General features: G+C 41.2%; 1 protein-coding gene across 6 annotated transcripts in view; it reads right to left on the bottom strand.

Annotated features, from left to right (window-relative positions):
* Positions 1-20,906, bottom strand: part of Znf385b (zinc finger protein 385B) — a 383,090-nt gene that overhangs the window by 70,294 nt on the left and 291,890 nt on the right. For all 6 annotated transcript variants that reach the window (XM_051184403.1, XM_051184400.1, XM_051184399.1 and 3 more), the window contains one exon: positions 13,893-14,035. In XM_051184403.1, the coding sequence (XP_051040360.1) occupies positions 13,893-14,035 (143 nt within the window). The remainder of the gene's footprint in view (positions 1-13,892; positions 14,036-20,906) is intronic.

The following is a 20,906-nucleotide window of genomic DNA, read 5'->3' as shown; positions in this document are numbered from 1 at the left end:
TTGAATCTTAGATAAACAACGGGAAACAAAATGTTACTATAACAATATGCCAAGCATTGCATGGCTATCCAGATGGCAAGAAACAGAGGAGGGAATGTGACTAGAAACTAGGTATGACCTTAAATGGCATCTTCTTTGTGACCTTCTTCAACAACGCTTTCTAAAGTTTCACAAACCTCTCAAAACAGGGCCACCATTTGAGGACCAGGCATGCAATGCTCAAGCCTGTGGAGGATATGCCATATTCAAACTGCAACAGTGGTTTATCCAAAAGTCAATGCTATTGGAACATTCTGTGGATGGACTCCAACATGGTCTACCCCTTTCTTTGACAGTGAAAAAAAGGAAGCTCACTCTCAGATCTGAGTGCTCTGTTGCTCCTTGCAGGCTCATCTTGTCAAACATAAAGTTTTAGGATTTTAATTGCCGGATAGTGCCCGAGTGGTTTTATGAACATGGACTATCAAAACTAACTTTTATGTCTTCCTATTCTTATTGTCCCTTTGTGTGGTTGTGCATGCAAGTATTTATCAGCTCTTCTCTGTAGAAAACATTTCGAGTGTAACTTTGTTTTTCCATTTATGTTGTAAGAATTTACAATAGTTGAAAGGGAAAATAAAGAGCTGCAATAAAATGCCTCACTCTGCTTGCAACAGTGATAATTATTGAATAAAGGCTCTGTTAATTGTACAGCATGACATTCAAAATTTTTTCATTTGGCTTGAAATTATTTTTACATGAATGCAAATAGGCAAGGAGTTCAATCCAAAAGCAGTTTTAAGCAGAACCACCTTCATTTTCCTTTAAATTTGTAAGAAAATGGTTATTTCCAGGAAAAGAAAATGTATGATCCAAACTTACTTCAGATACACACAAAGTCTTCTTTCTAAATAAAGCCAACCCAAGATAGGGGTGAGTGAAAGTAGCGAACAGCTTTACCAATTAAAAATCCATCTAGTTTACTCACGCAGATACACCATCAACATTCTCTAACCAAGAAATAGAGAAATGGAGTTGGAAGATGGCTCAGTGAATAAAGGGCTTACTGTGCAAGTATGAGGACCTGCATTCAAATCCCCAGAATCCATGTAAAATAACCCCCATCGTATATCTGTAACCACAGCTCCTGAGTAGAGGCAGGCAAGAGGGTCTCATGAGCTTGTTGGCTAGCTAGCCTAGCCAATTGATGAGCACCAGGCTGAGTTTGAGACCTTGTCTCAAAGACACCCAGTGTCTACCCCTGACTTCCACATGTGCAGGAATGGGTGCACACACCTGCACATACTACACATGAAAGAGACAAAGAAAACACCAACACAGTGACTTGTCAGGAAACATACCAAGTCACTCTCAGGAACACTGAAAAGACTCATCATTTCAGATGGGGCACAGTGGCATTTACCTGTAATTCTAACACTTGGATGGTAGAGGAAAGATGGATGTCATGAGTTCAAGGCCAGCCTGGGCTACACAGCAGGTAAAACAAACAAAAACACAAAACCTTACCATTTTGAGCAAAAAAACGAAAAAAAAAACAAAAAACAAAAAACAAAAAAAAAACAAAACAAAAAAAAAAAAACACACACACACACACAGACACCAAAAAGCAAAGCAAAACAAAACAAACAAAAAACTATTTACAATGTACCTATGCAATAGGAAGGTTTTTCAGAAATGGTCCTATATTATTGTTTTTTCATTGTTTTGAAATTAGTTCTATTGGGATGCTGAGTCCTTCAATTTTCATGACATTCATCTAAAATTTTTATTGACCATTATGCATCCCCATCATGTCTAACAGTTTTACTAAAATTGGACAAATACCTCTACCTAGCAATACAAGTCATGTTGTTTAAACTGTTTTGTATAATTAGTCGGCAATCACCAAATACCTGCCAGACAACGGAATCATCCATAGTCTTAATGACTGGCAGTTATCAAAATACTTTAGTTTGACCAGCCCTCCTAAAGCTGGGGTTAAAAGCTGCCCTCTGAGAATCAATCATGCTCTCAGCAGAGAAGAATACTGCAGAGATGTGAAAGCTGAAATGGAGACTATAATCTTTTGTGATTACCCTTGAGGCTCAAGTGAACGCGAAAAGCGAAGTCTATGAATTGCTGATAATTTCCCGTGATGACCCACTCCCAGGAAATTCTGATATTACACTTGCACCGTAACAAAAGGAGTGTTCCCAAGACATGTAGCTTCAAAGAACTCCACATCTGGGGGTCACAAAAGCTACTCATCCATTATAGGGGCCAGGCCTGGGAGATAGCAGCTTGCTGAAGACAATGCAGGGTCTGATTGCATCAGGACTGATCAGCTGTGTGGTACATCCTGTCTTTCTAAAAAGTACTTCTTTGAAATAACTGATATAAAAAAATATCAGTTTTAACTTAGAAAAGTCTAAAGACATATGTATTTTTCTGCTGATTCATCTATCTACGATTAAATGCATATCTCCTCGAGTAAATTTTGATATAAGTTGATACTTTTATTCTGAGAGAGAGAGAGAGAGAGAGAGAGAGAGAGAGAAACAGAAAGAGAAGGTCATATGCTTAGGATGGAACCTAGCAAGTTGCAATTACTCAGAATTCAGGTAAAGCAATTTAAATTCAGGAAAAAGGGTGCACAAGGAAGGAAAGCAGTAGTGAGAGATATGTAAGCTAAAAGTAAAAGCTGAGGGAACTTTATGAATAAAGGTTCACCACCAGTATGTGAAGGATTAACTTGGTCAACTATTAGGACTGAGTTAAAGAACTTCCTAAGTGGCCATTGGCATAGCTGTGGTTTCACTAATGAATAATGTGGCCTAAAGCATCTTCAAGGGCTGGAGAAATCTCTTCCAGAGGTTCTGAGTTCAATTTCCAGCACCCACATGGTGGCTCATAACCACTTGTAACGAGAGTTGGTGCCTTCTGGCCTGCAAGGACACATGTAGGCAGAACACTGTACATATAATAAATAAATCATGTTTTAAAAACATCTTCAAATTATAAAGACAAAGCATCATAGGTTAAAACAGCTTTCCATTTCCCAAAAGCTTTCCAAGTAACTTTAAAGAAAAACAGAGTCCCATCAAATTAATTGTATGTTTCGGCTTTTTCCCCGCCTCCCCAATCTCCACTGAATAGATCTCTACCAAGTCTTCCCTGAATTCATTTGTGACCATCTTGAATGCTTAGAGGAAGTCAGGTGATTCTGAGCTGTAGATATGGTCTGCTATCATCTCATTTGGCTGGAATAAACTGAACACACACCAAAACCAGGTGCCTTAGTTAGGGGTTCTATTGCTGTGAAGACACACCATGACCTTATAAAGAACTCTTATAAAGAAAAACATTTAGTTGGGTGGCTTACAGTTCAGAGGTTCATTCCATTACCATCATGGGGGGGCATGTCAGAGTGCAGGCAGACATGGTGCTCAAGAGGTAGCTGAGAATTCTATATATTGTCCAGGCAACAAGAAGTGAACTGAGATACTGGGTGTGGCTTGAGCATATATAAAACCTCAAAGCTCTCCTCCACAGTGACATACTTCCTCCAACAAGGCCATACCTACTCCAACAAAGCCACATCTCCTAATAATGTTACTCTCTTTGGGGGCCATTTTCTTTCAAATGGAGTACAAGTATTTTAAACTGGAGATTAAGTTCTTGGCCATATGCATAACCTTAGTATCTATGTCAATTAGGGTTACTCTTATGCACCTAGCCAGTTCCAGTAATGACACTATTTAAGACAGAAGGACTCAAAGGGATTGAAATAGTAATATAAATTACTATTTATTTGTAAGTATAGTGGCTTGTACGTTGAGTACTTTTGTAAATATCTGATAGGTAAAAGTATTTTAGATGATTAAAAATGGTATTGTGATGTTACACATATTCCCCTGACTAAAAAAGGAAAACCAAATTCAGTAAACTTTAGAAACTTTCTAAAATATTCAACCATGCTCAGTTCTTTATGAATATAATCAACTCAAGCCCTCATTATATAAGGATCTGAATAGGAAGGTACCATCATACCCAGTTCTAAGATGGAGAAAAATGACACAAAGTGACCTTCTCAAGGTCACTCTCATGCTCTGCTTGGAAAGCAGCAGGGTCCTCTCTCTTCTGGCTCCCACATGGACCCTGCTTTCCTGGCCAACATGACCTGGAGTCACACCTTCCTTTGGAGCCAGTCATGTAGTCACTCCTCGGATTAAAGAGGGTCCCCCTGGTGACCTCTGCAAGAAGAGGTAGAATATAAGGGATTCCCACTGACCAAGCTTACAAAGGACACCACCTCCTAATTTAGATGGGAAGTGCCCCACCTGACAAAAGTGATTGTTTGTCTTTTTTGTGTCTGATGGCTTCTGCTCCTACTGGAGAAAAGAGAGTTTGTGATTTTGACTGCACTGCAGTGACAAGGAACCATCTTAAATGTGACAGAAGCTTGGTGTCCACACACACATGAAAAATGAGAAAACTAGAAGCAGACACGCTTTCAACCAGGAGAAGTATTCGTTAGCCACAGGCCGGTGGGAGAGAGATACTCTCTGTGCTGCTATACCTCAGACCTTCACCTGGCTCTAAGAACTACAAGAGAGCCTGTTGGGACTGATGAGGTGAATACAGTGTGTGTGGTGTGCAAAGGGAGGAGTCTCGTTAGGAGGATTTGTTAGGCACTTAAAACTATGCCCCACATGAATACGCTGTGAGAGGTGCACGCTTTAATTCAGGTTAGGCAAAAGTGGAGGCCAGTCCTTGCTTATCTCATTACTGTCATTCTTCTCAGTGGTAGCCCACTCTACAAGAAGAAACAAGGATACTGAGTTATATCCTTTAACCTTCTGATCCACAAAGTACCCCAATGACACAGGTAGCCTAGCTCCCATATGAGCACATTAAAACAATTGTTATACATCTTCAAAACATGCTTGGTTCCAAGTCCTGGGATAACCATGTATCATTCATATAACTTAAGCTATTTATCCGTTTTATTTCAAGCATCCAAAAATAAATAGGAAGTTGTAAAAAGGAAAAAAAAAAAAAACTAAAGTGAAAGCTCAATTTGTGAAAAAGTCTTTTTTCCAAGATTCCTACTAAGCTTGCAGATGTGTTTTAACTTTCACAGATTGCTAAATAGCACTCCAATTCATCTTTACCACCCTCAATGCAACCATAAAAGCAAAGAGCCTGGAATATTCCACAGTGTGCTGCTCATCCGCAAAGAGACTTAATGCTTAATTCCGGGCACAAGAATCTTGAAGGCAGAAAAGACAGAAGGAAAAACAAAAAGCAAAACCCTGTGTTACTGGCTGGGCTCTCAAACTTTTTGGGTAGCACAAGGATCAATCACTGGGCATCTGACTTAGAAGTCCCTCTGTTGGGCTGTAGAGAACATTATACCTATTAATAATTTCCTACTTCGTTAATGAGATTTCCTTTATTACAGGCACACAAACACTTGGTGACTGTGGCAAGCTAAGAACCGGCTGTGTGCTATGGAGGTAGCTGGCCACTTTCTAGATAGACTTAAGACCTGCTTTACAGGGAGAAACACGTGCCTGACACTGTAAATCTGGCCGAGAACCTGTGGTTGGGAACACTCACGCCCCAGGGGTGAACCAACCACTATTATTCTGCTAAATGGACATGGTACCAACTCTTCTCTAAACCTGTATCTTTCCACCCAGAGATGGGTGTACTTCTCAGACTTCAACAGAGAAGTCTCTCCATGCACTGGACAGTGGGTAATGCAGAAACTCACCACTGGGAACAAGTGTCTATGGAGGGCTCAGCCACAGATATGACATTCATATCAAACTGTCTCCTTTACTCCCACTCTGCTGCCTGCCACAAGGCTCAGGGACCACTGCAGAAGAGACGGTAGAAGACTGAGGAGCAAGAGATCAGAAGACCACAGCAAAACAGTGTCTTCTGTATTCATGAACTCACAGCAGCCATGATTATCTACAAATGACTGGCATAAAATCAAGCCAATTGACACTCTAGCATGGGGGAGGAAGAGATTCAGGAGCCCCACTCCTACTTGATGGCTTCTAGGGGAGAAAGAGTCAATTTTCTCTAAGGGTGTGTCTCATGGTACTTTGACCATGCTCCAGTGAAGAGCCCCACATCCTTAATTATATGAACAGCATAAAGCGGAATTGATGGTTACTTAAAAGAAAACAAAAACTCAACAAACAAAAAGGATCCAGACATAAACAAGGAGGGATAGGGAGTGGGGAGGGACAGATATGGGAGAAGTTAGGGGGAGGAGCAGGAGTGGAGCAAATATGATCAAAATACATTGTATAAAATTCTCAAAATAAGTAACAGTGTTTCTTTTTAAAGGAACAAGGCTGGATGCTTCTTCTTTTCCTAATTACTTGGAATTAATACGATGAGCATGTCAGTTGATAATAAGATAAAGTTTTTTAAGGAAGATGGCCTGAGGTAGACACCTTTTCCAAGGTGACTCTACTCTTGAAAAATGCAGCCCTGGGGCAGTGCCAAGGCCGAGGACCTCTCTTGCCAGAAAAATTGAGTGAACCCTCCAAGTACACATAATCCTTGAAACCCTAGCACTGAAGAATCAGCCCAGAGCACGTGAGGCTGAGACTGGGATAACGAAAGGGGCACACAGGAGGACACTGCATGTTAGAGCTCCAGATGCCGCCCCTCCTACACTCCCCACACCTTGGGGTCCTATCCTCCTAAGTGTTAGTATTTAGGATTTGTACTGACCTGCCCTTGGAGTCCTGACAAGATGTGCCCTCAGCTGCTGCCACTAAGAGCACCACCTGTGCCTATTCAGTACATTACCCTTTTAAAAGGTCCTGCCCACCTCCCATCCTTCTCTCTCTCTCTCCCTCTCTCTCTGTGAGGCTGGTCTCCCCTCTCCCTTTTCCACTTTCTATGATCCTCTCCACTTGAACCCTGTCACATGGCACCACTTTCTTTTTCTTCCTTCCTTCCTTCCTTCCTTCCTTCCTTTTTCTTTTTTTAATTACAACACTAAGGACCAATAAAATCTTAGCACAATGTTCGTGATCTTACAGTGAATTCCTGTCAGGGAGCAACTTCTGAATTATTTGCCAACTTAACCTCTGCTTAGTGCAATGAATTTAGCACCAGATACATAGGCAATGGTTGTGAGTGGGTGCCTTAAACAATGATTTAGGTAAGAAGAAAGTGGACAACCTTTTAGAAGCATTCCTCTATGCATACATAGCATGTAAAGTTCTACTCACACATCCCAGGGGAGGCTCAGGAAAACAGAGGAAAGGGAGGTGCAAACATAAAGTCTTTTGAGTGAGGCAAAGGACACAAGTTACATTTAAAAACAGCATGTTTGTGGTCTGAGGGAGGAGGAAAACATGTGTGTGTGTGTGTGGGGGGGGGATCACTGTGAATTTGTTTCATCCTCCCAGTGATCATATCTACATATCCCCCCCATGTCTAGTTTCATGGGGGTAAAATATTCTCCCAATATATATCTGTGGCTAAGTATTTGTACAACAATCTTTGTTAGCTCTTTATTACATTTTTAAAGTTTTCTTTTTTAAAACTTATTTCTAATTATGTGTATGTGTCTGTGTGTGGGTATGTACACATGAGTGCAGTGCCCATGGAGGCCAGAAGGACACTGGAGTCCCTGGAGCTGGATTTACTTAACCAACCCCGTGGATGCCAGGAACTGAACTCAGATCCTCTACAAGAGCAGTATTCACTCTCAAGCCTTCTCTCCAGTGTAAGGAGTTGGGTTTTTCCTCCCGCCACTGGTCTGGTCCCGCCACTGCGCCAGCCCCGATTAACACACTGATATAATTCTGTTGGCCCGTTACTAGTTTATCGGTTAGCTCTGTCTTAATTATTAACCCATTTCTGTTAATCTAGTATTTCCACGTGGTCTTCTCTTACCGGCATTCTGCTTTCTCCAGACTCTCCATCTTGATTCTCCTTTCTACTTCCTCTTTCCTCCTTGTCTCCTAGTCCCTCCTATTTTCCTTTCCTATTGGCCAACAGTGCTTTATTCATTAACCAGTATGAGAAACATATACACTCCAGTCCCCTTAAAGGTCTGCTATAAACATATATTTTTGAAATTGTCTCATAAGCATTGGTGATGAATGTTCTATGTCCAATCCTGGGCAACAATTTCTGCCTCTTTCAAGTGATTCTGAATAACTGTAGATGATTGTATCTCAGTGTAGCTTATTATACAATTCAGACCATATAGAAAAGGAAGGATGGCTCTTTGATGTAATTAAAACTATCATTAGAAATAAAATTCTAACCACATTTTCTTCCTTCCTTCCTTCCTTCCTTCCTTCCTTCCTTTCCCTCTCTCTCCCTCCCGCCTTCCCTCTCTTCTTTAATTTACCTGGGAGAAAGGGGTAAGTGTAGTTAGACACACTAGCATCTATAAAATATACAAACTATAAATCTTTAATGCTAACAAGCACTGTTAAGGACGTAAAAACCAGACTCAAAGAGCAAAAATTCACTTTGGGCTGCATCAGCTAAAGCACTCCACTTTATAAGAACAAAACAGAAATATGTACTTGAGTGTAGAAATAAGGAGTTTATTCAATGGATGAAAGTTTTAAAAGCAGGTGAAAAACTTTAGTATCCTAGATGACTTCAGGCTCGTTATGACAACATCTCCCAAGTAACAGATGTAAACTAATAGCAAAGTAAATGTGACTAATTTCTAACTTCTTTCGTTCAACACTAGTTGATAAATGCATTATTTCTATTATAAGAAAGGTAGGCTTTGAGTGCTTTTGATATTTCCAGGCTATGAATGATTCAGATACCAGAGACTCTAGAATGGTAAGGTAACATGCTTATCACATTGGTGATCTTGTCAAGCATGACTCAGACAATTACACAGTAGCTTGATACTTTATACTCCAAAATCATCTTTATTCTGTTCCACACATTTGATCATGTGTTAGGAAAAAATAATTTCAAGGTAAGTAGTGAGATCACATTTTTTCCCTTAAAAAAAAAATAAGGTTATTGAACCTCTTGCAGGGAAACAGCAGTTGTGCCTCTGGTTGCCTAGAAGAGGGGCAGAAACATAGCAGGACCTGAGAATAATTTCGTATAAATAGGCTCATAAAACACCTTTCAGTCAAAGAGAAACTGAAGTGCAACTGTAATCCCCAGGCAGCTCTGGAGAGGCATGCAAACACATCTCTTCTGTATGCAGGATGTGGACCCTAAGAAGTGGTTTTACCCACCGGTACATATGCTCATGTATGATGGGAATGTATCTAATCCGACATCACAATAAAATACCATAGACGTCATGGTTTTACAACAGGACTTCATGTTCACACACTCCTGGAGGTGAGGAGTGTGAGATTAGGTCAGGCTATACTTAGGAACACACACACACACACACACACACACACACACACACACACACACACACACACACTGCCCGCGCACGCAATAACAGCTATAGGGAAAAGAGGGCACAAGTTTGAAGGAGAGAAGGACAGGACGGGATGTTTAGAGGGAGGAAGCCAAAAGGAAAATGTTGTAGTTATATTATAATCTCAAAAACTAAAAAAACAAAACAAAACAAAACTTTTAACAAGTTGGTTACAGGTTAAAAATTGGCAGGGGGTGGGGTGGGGCTTGGGAGATGACTTATTCTGAGTGTGGACTCCATGCAAGCTAGAAAAGTAAAGTCAGAGGATGGAGCGATGCAGGCAGAGACTTGATGAGAAGGCAGCTGCCCCCGAAAGACAAACACTGGATGCCAGGGCAGCGCTGAAGATGAGCATCAGAGTGTAGCCAGGCAGAAAAGCCTCCTGGGTCTGGGCTAGGAAGGTCAAAAATCTTAAAGAGAATTGATGTTTGTGTTTTCACGGTCTTCACTTTTATAAATGGCACAAGCCATCTCTGTACAGCGTAACCACTGAAGCTGGCAGTGGATCTTGCCAGGCTGTGGCCATCAGGACTTGGGTCCCAAATCATCTCCCTCCTGATGGCCAGTTTCCTTATCTGTCTCCTCACGGTTCTGCTAGATGGGGGTCTTACATTACTTGTTTATTTTTTAAGAGATATTTACCTATTTTAATGTGTAGGAGAATTTGCCTATATGGATGGTCATGTACCATATCTGTACCTGCTGCTCTCAAAGGCTAGAGCAGTAAGTGCTCTCAACCACTGAGGAATCTCTTCAGCCCTCTGCTTATTCATCATATATAGCATGGAAAGATTCAGCTGTAGAGTCTGAGGCAAGACAACTTTTGAATAGAATGTGTAAATTCAGCACAGAAAAAGGTGCCCATTTGGTTTTAGACAATGAGAGAATTCCTTTTGAACTCTTAACATACAGTACTCTGCTCTACCATAATCAAAGAAGAAAACAGTAAATACCCATTGGTTTACTGAGACACAGTCTTACTAAGTAGCCTAGGCTGGCCTGGAATCCACTATGAGTGCTGGGATTAAAGGTGAGTGTCACCACACCTGATTACATCTATTTAAAAGAATTACTTTATTTTTTATTTATGTCTCTGTGTACACCACATGTATGTGGAGGCCAGAAGGCATTTTATCTGAGGGAGCTGAAGTTAGTTGTGCACCAATTCAGGTGGCTGCTGGGAATTGAACTTGGCTCCCCTGCAAGAGGTGCAAGTGCTCTTAACCACTGAGCTGTCTCTCCAGCTCCTAAACAAAATGTATTTTAAATTAACCTGAAGAAGGTAGCAAAGCTGAGGATTTTCAAAATCTTTATCTGTGGGTCTTGGTAGAGCAACAGAATTGCTACTTTTCAGATAAAAGTTGATTATGTTTGATCCCATTTCTCCTATTTATTGATATCAGTGCATGCTGAAAATAAAGAGTAGACAGGGACTTTTAAAATGTGCCAGTAAGATATGACAGCTGTTTTACAAATAGACTCCTCTTCAGCAGAATGGCTTGCTTCTGCATTTCATATTCTGTATTTCATATTCCAAAGAGTCACTTCCTCTTTTTACTTAATGACCCTGCTGGAAATGATCTAGCTTGTGTCCAGCAAGGACATGGAACCATTTCTGATTGGGCTTTGTTCCCAATGAATGAGGTGGGTGGTGACATGGGTCTCAAGAGTCTGGGATGTGGAGAGCCAGAACACAAGTCTCAACATTAAAGGGTTATAATCCAAGTCCCAGCTACTGCTTCGGACAATAATAGTGGCAGACACCAGCTCCTCCATGTTTTGAAGCCTGAATCTCTGAAAGAATATACGTGATCACAAATAAATGATAAATTAGTGAAATTGTTATTAGCAAGATAGAAACAGTTTTCTAAGGAAAAAAAAATGTGGTCAATGACCACATCTTTAAATCTCCTAGGAACTTTCCCAAGTGAGTTGGGTGCTGGGATGGAAAAAACAGCAGGAAAAAGACAGTCATTTAATCTGCAACTCATGAGAGAAACACACACGCATGAACAGAGAGAGAGAGAAAGAGAGAGAGGGGGGGAGAGAGAGAGAACTCATCCCTGTTCCATGTGTGTGAGTGCATGTGTTTTGATAGAGGGCTCCACTATGGAGCCCAGGATGACTTTGAACTTAAGATCACCTTGCCTTGGCCCCTGGCACTAGATGGTGGTTCACCACCATGCCCAACAAGTTAAGAGATATACCACTAGGGCTGGTTTAATTGTTAATATAGTACTAGAAGGAGCATGACTTGGATTCAGTAAACTAAGTAAAATAAGTATTTATAATAGGTTTTCTTGCAACTTTTTTCACCGTAATAATCAAGTGAAATTAGTACTTGAAAATTTAGAGTGCATTTTCTTCTAAAAGGGAAAACTTTATAAAAGAATACTGAGTTTTATCAATATAGTGTAAGACTACTATGCACAATAAATAAGTAATATGACAGGTCACTAAGCTCTATGTAACATTAATGCATGGCTTATCAATTTTATGTTTATGTTAAGGATCCCTTTGAAAGCATTCATTCTACTTTTGTTTAATAGCACTTAAACAGGTAAGACCTTTTGAAAATTGATGACAGTGACCTACAGGACATCACTGAATATCTATACTTGTAAAGCATGTCCATAATTAGGTATCCATTAGGTGTGAGGCATTTGGAAGGAGCTAGGATGAAGGGTACTAGTTGTGACAACACATCCCTAGTAAAGAGAGTAGAGGGTAATCAGGGACAGAGAATGAAGTTTCCATGTGGCCTTGAGTGCTAATGTTTTCTTAGAAGCTGAACATGTTTGTAAGACAGCTGTAATCTCCTGTGGGCAATTTTTAAAGCAAGAATATTGTGCTACTTGTGCTAATAACCATGTATGAGACTTGCATTAAGAAGTAAACACAGGCAAATACACGTAAGCCTTGCTAGTCACCCAGGCTGCTTATCAACAGCCCCTCCTTTGCGTTGCAGTCCACAGACACAAGGCGACCAAAACACAAATACCTAGAGAACATCCTAAGTATGGCGTGATGTTGGGATGGTTGCAGATTCAGTGGCAGGCTTGACTCAAGCTCTCAAGCTAATGCTTCATTTTGGGAGGGTTATTCTCTCTCGCTTCTGAGATTGAGGAGGCCAAGGCAGGCCTGATTTATCTTATTTCCATGCTCCTTTGGATTAGATACCATGCTTGCCTTTTCATGCCTTGAAACAAAACCCAAACCAAACAAAAAAGCCTGTTGGCCTTGGCCAAAAAGAGAGAGAGAGAGAGAGAGAGAGAGAGAGAGAGAGAGAGAGAGAGAGAGAGAGAGAGAGAGAGAGAGAGAGAGAGAAAACAGAAACATTCAACCATTTATTTGCCATGTCAAAGGCAGAGTCTTTACAAAGCCGTGGGATCCTTTCCTTGACGATTATCGTACAGCACTGGGCCCCAGTAGAAGGCCTGTCAACAGATTCTATTTATACCCTTGAGGAAAAACCCTCCTGCTTTCTTTCACTTCTGCAGAAGATAAGTCTGCAAAGAGGGGACATCTGGAAGTGCTTCCAAAGCACACTGTCTGGTGCTGTTGATAACATGATTATTTGTTTTGATCATGGCAGCATTTAGAATGCTCTTGTTCAGGAATACCATCCTACCCCCTCCAAATGTATTTATCTCTGGTGCAGACATAATCCATGCCATCCCCTCTGTGTTCAACATTTCTCCTGTTAGAAGTTTCCAATCTACCCAGAATCCTGCTGTTCAAAGACGTCAGCTTTACTTGGCATGCTTGTGAAATGCCTTTCATTCAAATCAAAGGATGTTGGCTGACTGACATGAATATCCTGGTCAAGAGAGTGAAACTCACAAGCATTCATTATGTATGTTTAATGGGGAATAGTTATATACCATATAAATAACTAATATGGAGATTTCAAATGAGTATTTTTTGGGTCAGAGTCAGATTCAATAACTCACAAGAGCTCCCAAATAAAAACTCTTTTTACGTGAAAGTTATATTTTACCTGAAACATCTCCCAAATAAAAAGGTACACGAGGGACAAATCCCATTGTGGCTGCTTTTATTTTTCCTTTATAGTAGAAATGGGGGGGTCAAAGTGGCTCAATGTCTCTAAATTGTGTTCTTGATCACATCTAAACAGTCTCAGGAACAACAGAGGTGGTAAGGACACCATGAAGTCTCAGGAACAACAGAGATGGTAAGGCCACAATGAAGTTCATCAAAACTGGACAATGTAGCAGGTGAGAGTCCTCCCTGGAGACATTAGTAAAGTCCACATGCTGCCTATTGTTTGGGCTGAGTTCCATGTGTGAGGCATTTCCCACAGGACAGCTGAGAGTAGAACCTCAGCCACACACTTTGGAAACAGACTCTACCATGGTCTACCCGGGAATGTAGTGAAAGAAAAGAGATTGCATTACAGAGGCATAAATAAGATAGAAATGCATTTACTCACCGTGTTAAAATTTGGAAAGAGCCCGACAGCAGAGCTACTGTCCACTGGAAAAGACATAAATGGTTTGATGTCCAGCGAAGGCTGCATCATCAGGGTGGGTGTGCGCACGAGAGCAGGAAGGGTAGTAGTGTGACATGCACTGCCTGCCAAGAACACAACAAAACAAAACCAATTCAATCTCTCACTCACATCATTTCCCTCCCAGGCACACAGGGCCAAAGCAAGGCTGCTGAGCTGTGACCTGCAAACACAAGAGTCACAGAAGCTGGCACATGGCAAATGCTGTCAAGAAGAGCTCTTCATGGGCTGATACTCATGCAGAATACTTCCCTGTGCGTAAGCCAAGGGCTTCTCAGGGTCAGGTGACACCCTGTCCCCAGGTTCCACCAGCAGATATGGCATAATGCCAATGTCCCGGTATCCAACCCTCCTGGCATCATTAAAAACCCACAAACCCAAAAGCTGCTAGTGAATAAAGGAGGGGCCTCTCAAGATGTTCTTTACTATTGGGAGTAAATAGCCAGCAGCAAGTTTTATGCAGATCAGAGATAATTACTGGGATTTCTATGAGGAAGGAAAACTTGGACTTTGGCAGTTACTGGCTATAACTATCATTCAATTCCTTGTCTTAAAAATGATCACAAAATTTTTCTTACTCTAGGGAAAAGAGGAGGTTTAGACATGGGATGGCTAGAGAACACAAGAAGGCGGGTTATGGTCTGGCTGTAGACAGGGAGTTTGGAGACAGGAACTCATTGTTTTGTCGTAATTTCTACACCTAATGAACTTGTGTTCTTTGGACACCTGTCCCCTTGAATAGTTACATTAGCTGTTCCCTCCTTTGGTATCTGACTTAATGCAGGACTGGGTTTTTTAGAAAGATGTTGGCATTCTTCCTGGCCATTCGCAGTCATAGATACATTTGCTGGCCTGGTTGGCTATCTGGTGTGTGTGTGTGTGTATGTGTATGCCTGCTTGTGCAGGTGTGTATGTACATGTGTACTCAGGAATGTAGAGACCATAAGTCAGCATCAAGTGTCATTTTTCAGGAACCCACCACCTTGCTTTCTGAGTCTGGGTGTTTCATTAGGATTTTGCAGATCTGGTAGTCTGGTGAGCCAGTGGCCCAAGGGATCCTGCTGCCTCTGCCTCCTCCTCCCCAAGCTGAGACTGCAAGAGTTATCAAGAGTTATTTCCCAGAGTGAACTACCCTGGATGCCTTTCATGTGGGTACGAGAACCAAACGTAGGTCCTCATGGTTGTATGGCAAGCACTGTGTCAACCGAACTACTACGTACACAGGCCTATGTATGTATGTATGTATGTATGCATGCTAATCACATGTCAGATAATTCATCCACTAAAATGGTAAAGTCAATAGTTTTTCTTTTGTGTCATATTCAGAGTGGTAAATGAACATCATCTTCACATGAAGAACATTTTCATGACTTAAGCTCTACACATAGTATCAGTCCCTTCCTGTTCCTTCCAGTATCCCTAGCTCATGACAAGGACCAATCAATTTTCAATGTGTATAGATTCAGCTGTCCAGAACATGCCCTTTAAATAAAAACTTACATGTCTTTTGTGACTGCCTTCATTTGCATGAGATTAATGCCTTTCAAGGTTTACTCATTGAGTACTGTGCCTTTTCAAGGCTGACTGCTGGTCTACCTGGGGAACATCCCGCTTTTGCATACTCATTTATCAGCTCATGGGCATTTGGATGAGTTGCAGTTTGGGGGCACTCTGAAGAGGGTTGAGGCTTCCCTCATTGCCATTAGCAGAACACGAGGACTCATTTCTCCCTGGCCTGCCTATCTTGGATCATACAATAACTTCACGCCTAGAACCCTCACTTGCTTCAAGGAGAGATGAGGAGTATGAGAAAACAAGAAAACATACAAATTATTGGAGTGTCCACAAGCCTCTTACAGTGTCCCCAAATCACTGAAATTCCTGCCTCAGTGGTGACTTGTTTTGGTAATAAGGTTCCAGAGAAACTGGTGGCATGTTGTCAGTCAGTTGTGGATAGTATTGGCAATAGTGTTTAACAACTCATTTACACTGATCATTTTAAAAATGTATTAAAAAGAAAAAGAACACGAGAAAAAGGCACCTGAAATATTGTCTGTAATAGCCATTCAGGTAACTCACGGCCATCAGGAAATACATATGAGGGCTTAGTACACAGAATCAGCCAAGAGTATAGACAGAACAGTGATTTTTTTTTCCTTATACTCAATTAAATAATCTGGTTTGGCCTGGTATGCATACACCACCGGCATTTAATTACAGATTAATCTCCTAATCAGGTAATGCTATTTCCATTGCTAAGTTCAAAGTTCAAGTCTGAAGATCCAAGATGATGTATTACATCATTGCATCAAATGTTGCATAGGCACATCTGAAAGGACTTATTATTTATTTAATTTATTTTGTTTACATAAAGATCCCGGTTCCCTTTCCCTCCCTCCCTGACAGAGAGAGAGAGAGAGAGAGAGAGAGAGAGAGAGAGAGAGAGAGAGAGAGAGAACATAAAAGAGGGAGCCATTATAGGATTGAAGAGAAAACTGAACCTAAAGAAATGTCCAGAGAACTACAAGACTGACTCCAACTAACAATTTGAGCAACAATAGAAAGGCTACCATAAATACCCTTCCCTAATAATGAGATCAACAACTAACTTATTCACCATCATGGAGCCCTCATCTAGTACCTGTTGGAAACAGAAGCAAACACCCCAACTAAACACTGACCCGAACTAGAATCCAGATGCAGAGAGAGAGAGGACAAGACCAGGCTGCAGAAACACATAGAGACAGCGGACCTGAACAAGGAGGAGCTAACGGGCCCCCAGACTGATAGCTGGGAATCCAGCATGGGACTGACTCAGAACCATGAACATGGGTCTCAGCTAGAAGGTCTGAGCAGTCTAAGGGACCTCAGACAGTGGAACCAGGATGTACTCCTGGTGCACTAAAGGACCTTGCGGGCACATGCCCCATGGAGGGATACTGCCTTAACTTAAGAGACAGGACAGAAGGCCTAGTCCCTACTTCAAATGACTTGACAGAATTAGATGAGCCCTCCTGGATGGCATCACCCTACATGTGGAGTGGGGGTGAGTGGGAGGGAAGGGTGGTCGGGGTACATGTGAGGGGGGAGAGAGGGAAAGAGGGAGGGAGGACTGAAAGGACTTATTTTAAAAATTGTAGCTAAATGGAAAATTGTAGCTAGAGAAAATGGCCTTTAGTAATTTACCATCATAATTATTAGAGTTCTATAGTACAAAGAGTAAGTAAGTAGTATTAATTTAAGTCGCCTACTGAACAAATGTAACTGTTGTGACCTAACTGTTTAGTGGCTTTTGGTCTCTGTAAGGGAAGTCAAGCTCCATCTCTAAGGCCTCAATGGGGATTGTGATAACAGTGTGTAATACAGTGGCCCCCAGGGCCTGGTGAGAGTCAGTCTGTTCTAACAAACTCAAATCAAACAGAGTGCAATGGGGAAACTCACAAACAGATTGCTCCATCAATGAAGGTCAGAATGTTCTGCAATCCTCCTTACCCAATCACATCTCTATGCTAATAGACAGGAGGCTGGAGAACTACTTAGCTTCTACCATTCATTAGCATAAAAACTTAGCAGCTGTTTACCATTTCATTAGCATTTTAATGACACACAATTTGCCATGTTAAACACAGACTGTTTTAAAGTACTGATGGATCTTCTGAACAAACCATGCTTCCATCAATACAGGCACCTCAGTCTGCTGTTGTCTGTTTTTAAGCTTCACCAAGACTGACTGCTTCCACAGAAGCTTTAGCAGACCAAAATAAAAGACAAAGCACAAAGCGATTTTTTTTTTCTGGTTGGAAGTTATTCACTCTTTGATCCTCTGTCACTTTATTCCAGACTTTGCTACTGCTGCTGGCAAGCCTTTCTTGTCACCTTTGGGTGCCTGAAAGTCAGGGAGAGTTGTGAGCAGAAATTTGGCTAAAATACATTGTGCTCTGCAAGAAAATGTTCAATTTCTCTAAGAGTCAAAGAGATTGAGAGAGAGAGGGAGAGAGACAGAGTGGGGGGGGGGGGTTAATGATGCAGTAATGAGCATTTCTGTGTGAAAACACACCCTTTGCATTGTTGTTCTCATGAGACAGGACCAATATTCAACTTTTTTTTTTTTTTAATAAGCAAACTTAGGGTTAAGGAAAAGGGGTTGGGTACTAAGTAAAGTACAATTTATTGAGATAAAAAGAGGGCTTCAGCTTAAACTGAAATGCAGATGCATCCAGGGCAAAGGGGATGTGGTCCACTGGTGAAGGGTGTCACCAACTTTTGGTTTTCTGCAATTATTCAGCAATATGTGTGACTCTCAAGGGTGTGTGTGTGTGTGTGTGTGTGTGTGTGTGTGTGTGTGTGTTGTGTGTGTGTGTGGTGTGATAAATCTGACAAACGTGCACTTGAGTGGGGGCGGGTTGTACACAGAGGCCAGAGGAGGGGGACAGGTGCTCTATTCTGTCACTTTGTAACTCACTGCTTTCTGACGTAGGATCTCTCACTGAATCTGAACTACCTATGCTGGGCAGTCAATAAGCTCCAGGTATCCTTCTCTTTCTGTACCCCACCACGCAACAGCTTCCAGCATTGGGGTTACAGGCACACTGTACTCTGAGGGACTTTTCCATAGGCACTGGACCCAAACTCAGCAAGCATGGACAGATTCGGTTGCTTTGTTTGTTTTCAATTACTGACTGTAATTGCTAGTTTTTTTTTTTTTTAATCAACTTGACACCAACTAGAGTCACCTCAGAAGAGGTTCGGAACCTTACTAGAGGAACTGCCTCCATCAGATTGGCCTGTAGGACTATCTCTGGAGCTTTTACTTGATTAATGATTGAGGTGCAAGGACCCAGCCCGCTGTGGGTGGTGCCATCTCTAGACAAGTGGTTCTAGACTAAATAAGCCATGCAAGCAAGCCAGTATTCAGGGGACCCCTAGAGTCTCTGCTACAGTTCCTGTCTCCAGGTTCCTGCTTCAATTATCTTGATGGTGGTCTGTAACCTGTAAGATGAAGCCAACCCTTTCTTTCCTTAAGCTGATCTGCTTAGTATTTTATCACAGTGATACAATGCAATCGAGGACACTAACTCTTTTAGGCCAGTGTACAGTGCTGAGTTTCATATAAACGAATAAAGTCAAAATAGGGTTTCACCATATTTGATGGGGCTTTTTATAGCATATGTATTTATCAAGCTTCCTGTTAAATGAAAAAATGAAACACGCGCGCGCACATACACACACACACACACACACACACACACACACACACACACACACAATTTCTCTGGTTCTGGTGAATTTTGTGTGTGTGTGTGTGTGTGTGTGTGTGTGTGTATTTTCCCTAAAGAAGGGAATGTAAATGGGGAAGAGGAAGTGAGAGACAGAGAGAGGAAGAAGAGGGAGGAGCAGTAACTGGCTTCATGCTCAAGGTCCAGGAGGACAGACAAGGTCAGCGAGACCTTCATTCCATGCTTCTAAGGCCTTCGAATTGTTGGTAATTCACCATGCTCAGCTTGGCAAGGTACCCTACTTTGGGGGTTACAGTTTATCAACTCACCACACTCAGCATGGCAAAGCACTCTACTTTGGGGGCACAGTTACAGTTTACTGAGTCCCAACAAATAGCAGCTATATTTATCTATCCTGAAGCCAGTATTATATGAAAGACTCACTACTGTGATCATAAAAAAAAAAATCCTATTATTTCAGCCAACTGCCTCTGTAACATAATAGGTACCTTATCATGTCAATGGATTATGTCATAATCCATCACAATGAAAGCTCATTTGAGGGCCAAGTGACACTTGGAATTATTGCCTTAGTCTCTGACCTTTAGAAATGCGATCTTGAAGGCCCTTTTAGGTTATAATCCCAAGGCTTCCTGGTGCCTTATCTCTGTGCCATTACAGAAACAAACAAAACATGGAAGTCTTAGAAATGAGAGCCAGACAACCTGAATGAAGAACCATTTACAGAGTGAGATGAAGTCTGTTTTTAAATATGCAGGACTTTCTCCCTCCGCCACTGCCAAGAATGTACCTTCCAGCAGGTACCAAAATAGAAAATGTAACATGCCATATATGGAGTTTCTTTAAAGAATTTAAAATGGTGGCAGTTCAACTTTTTTTCTTTTCATTGATTTCCCAGCTTTGGGACCCCTGACACTGTAGGCCTTTCCCTCTGACTAGTACAACCAATAACAGAACATCCATCCCACGCTCTTCTCAAGCCCACTGTGTCAGGAAAATAAAAAAGACCAAGAGGTCTACTGACCAAGCATGACACTAAGAGGTAGCTATGTGAATAAAGGCTGAGATAGATAAAGCTTTGTCTCCAAAGTGGTTATAGAATAGTAGCACAGGACTATGAACCAGGTACTATCCAAACATGTTATACATGGCACAAAATTAATACACACATATATGTATATAGATATGCATATCAATGCATATGCATATACACTCACATATATTTATACTTTTACACTCACTTGATCCTTACAATAGCCCAACAAACAAAGGAGATATTATTATTAGCCTGATTTCATAGATGGGAAACGGAGGCCCAGAGTGAGTCCAGTTTCATACAGTTCATATGCAAGAATTCAAATCCAGGCAACTTGACTTTTGGCTCTTGGTTTTCATTACTGGGTTATTGCTGAAGACACTCTTGCTATTTAGGTACCTTCTTTAGCTGCAGAGAAGGGGATTTTAACCTCAAACCAAGTGGTCTAAAACATTAAATCTGCAAACAGGAATTGTTTGCTGCTGGGGATTAGTTATAACTCTTGACGTTAATATAGTGTCTGATACTGAGATAACTAAAATGTGTAAGTTTTTTTTTAATGTTCTATGAGACCTAGTTTTAGAATATATTGATATAAAAATAATCTTTCCTGAGGAGTCTTATTATTTCATTCAATAGTTATAAGGGACCAGCAAGGTACAG

Source organism: Phodopus roborovskii, unplaced genomic scaffold (genome assembly GCF_943737965.1).
Source record: "Phodopus roborovskii unplaced genomic scaffold, PHOROB, whole genome shotgun sequence".
Taxonomy (NCBI): Eukaryota; Metazoa; Chordata; class Mammalia; order Rodentia; family Cricetidae; genus Phodopus; species Phodopus roborovskii.
The sequence above is the reverse complement of the archived record's forward strand: the minus strand, read 5'-3'. Positions and strand labels throughout refer to the sequence as shown.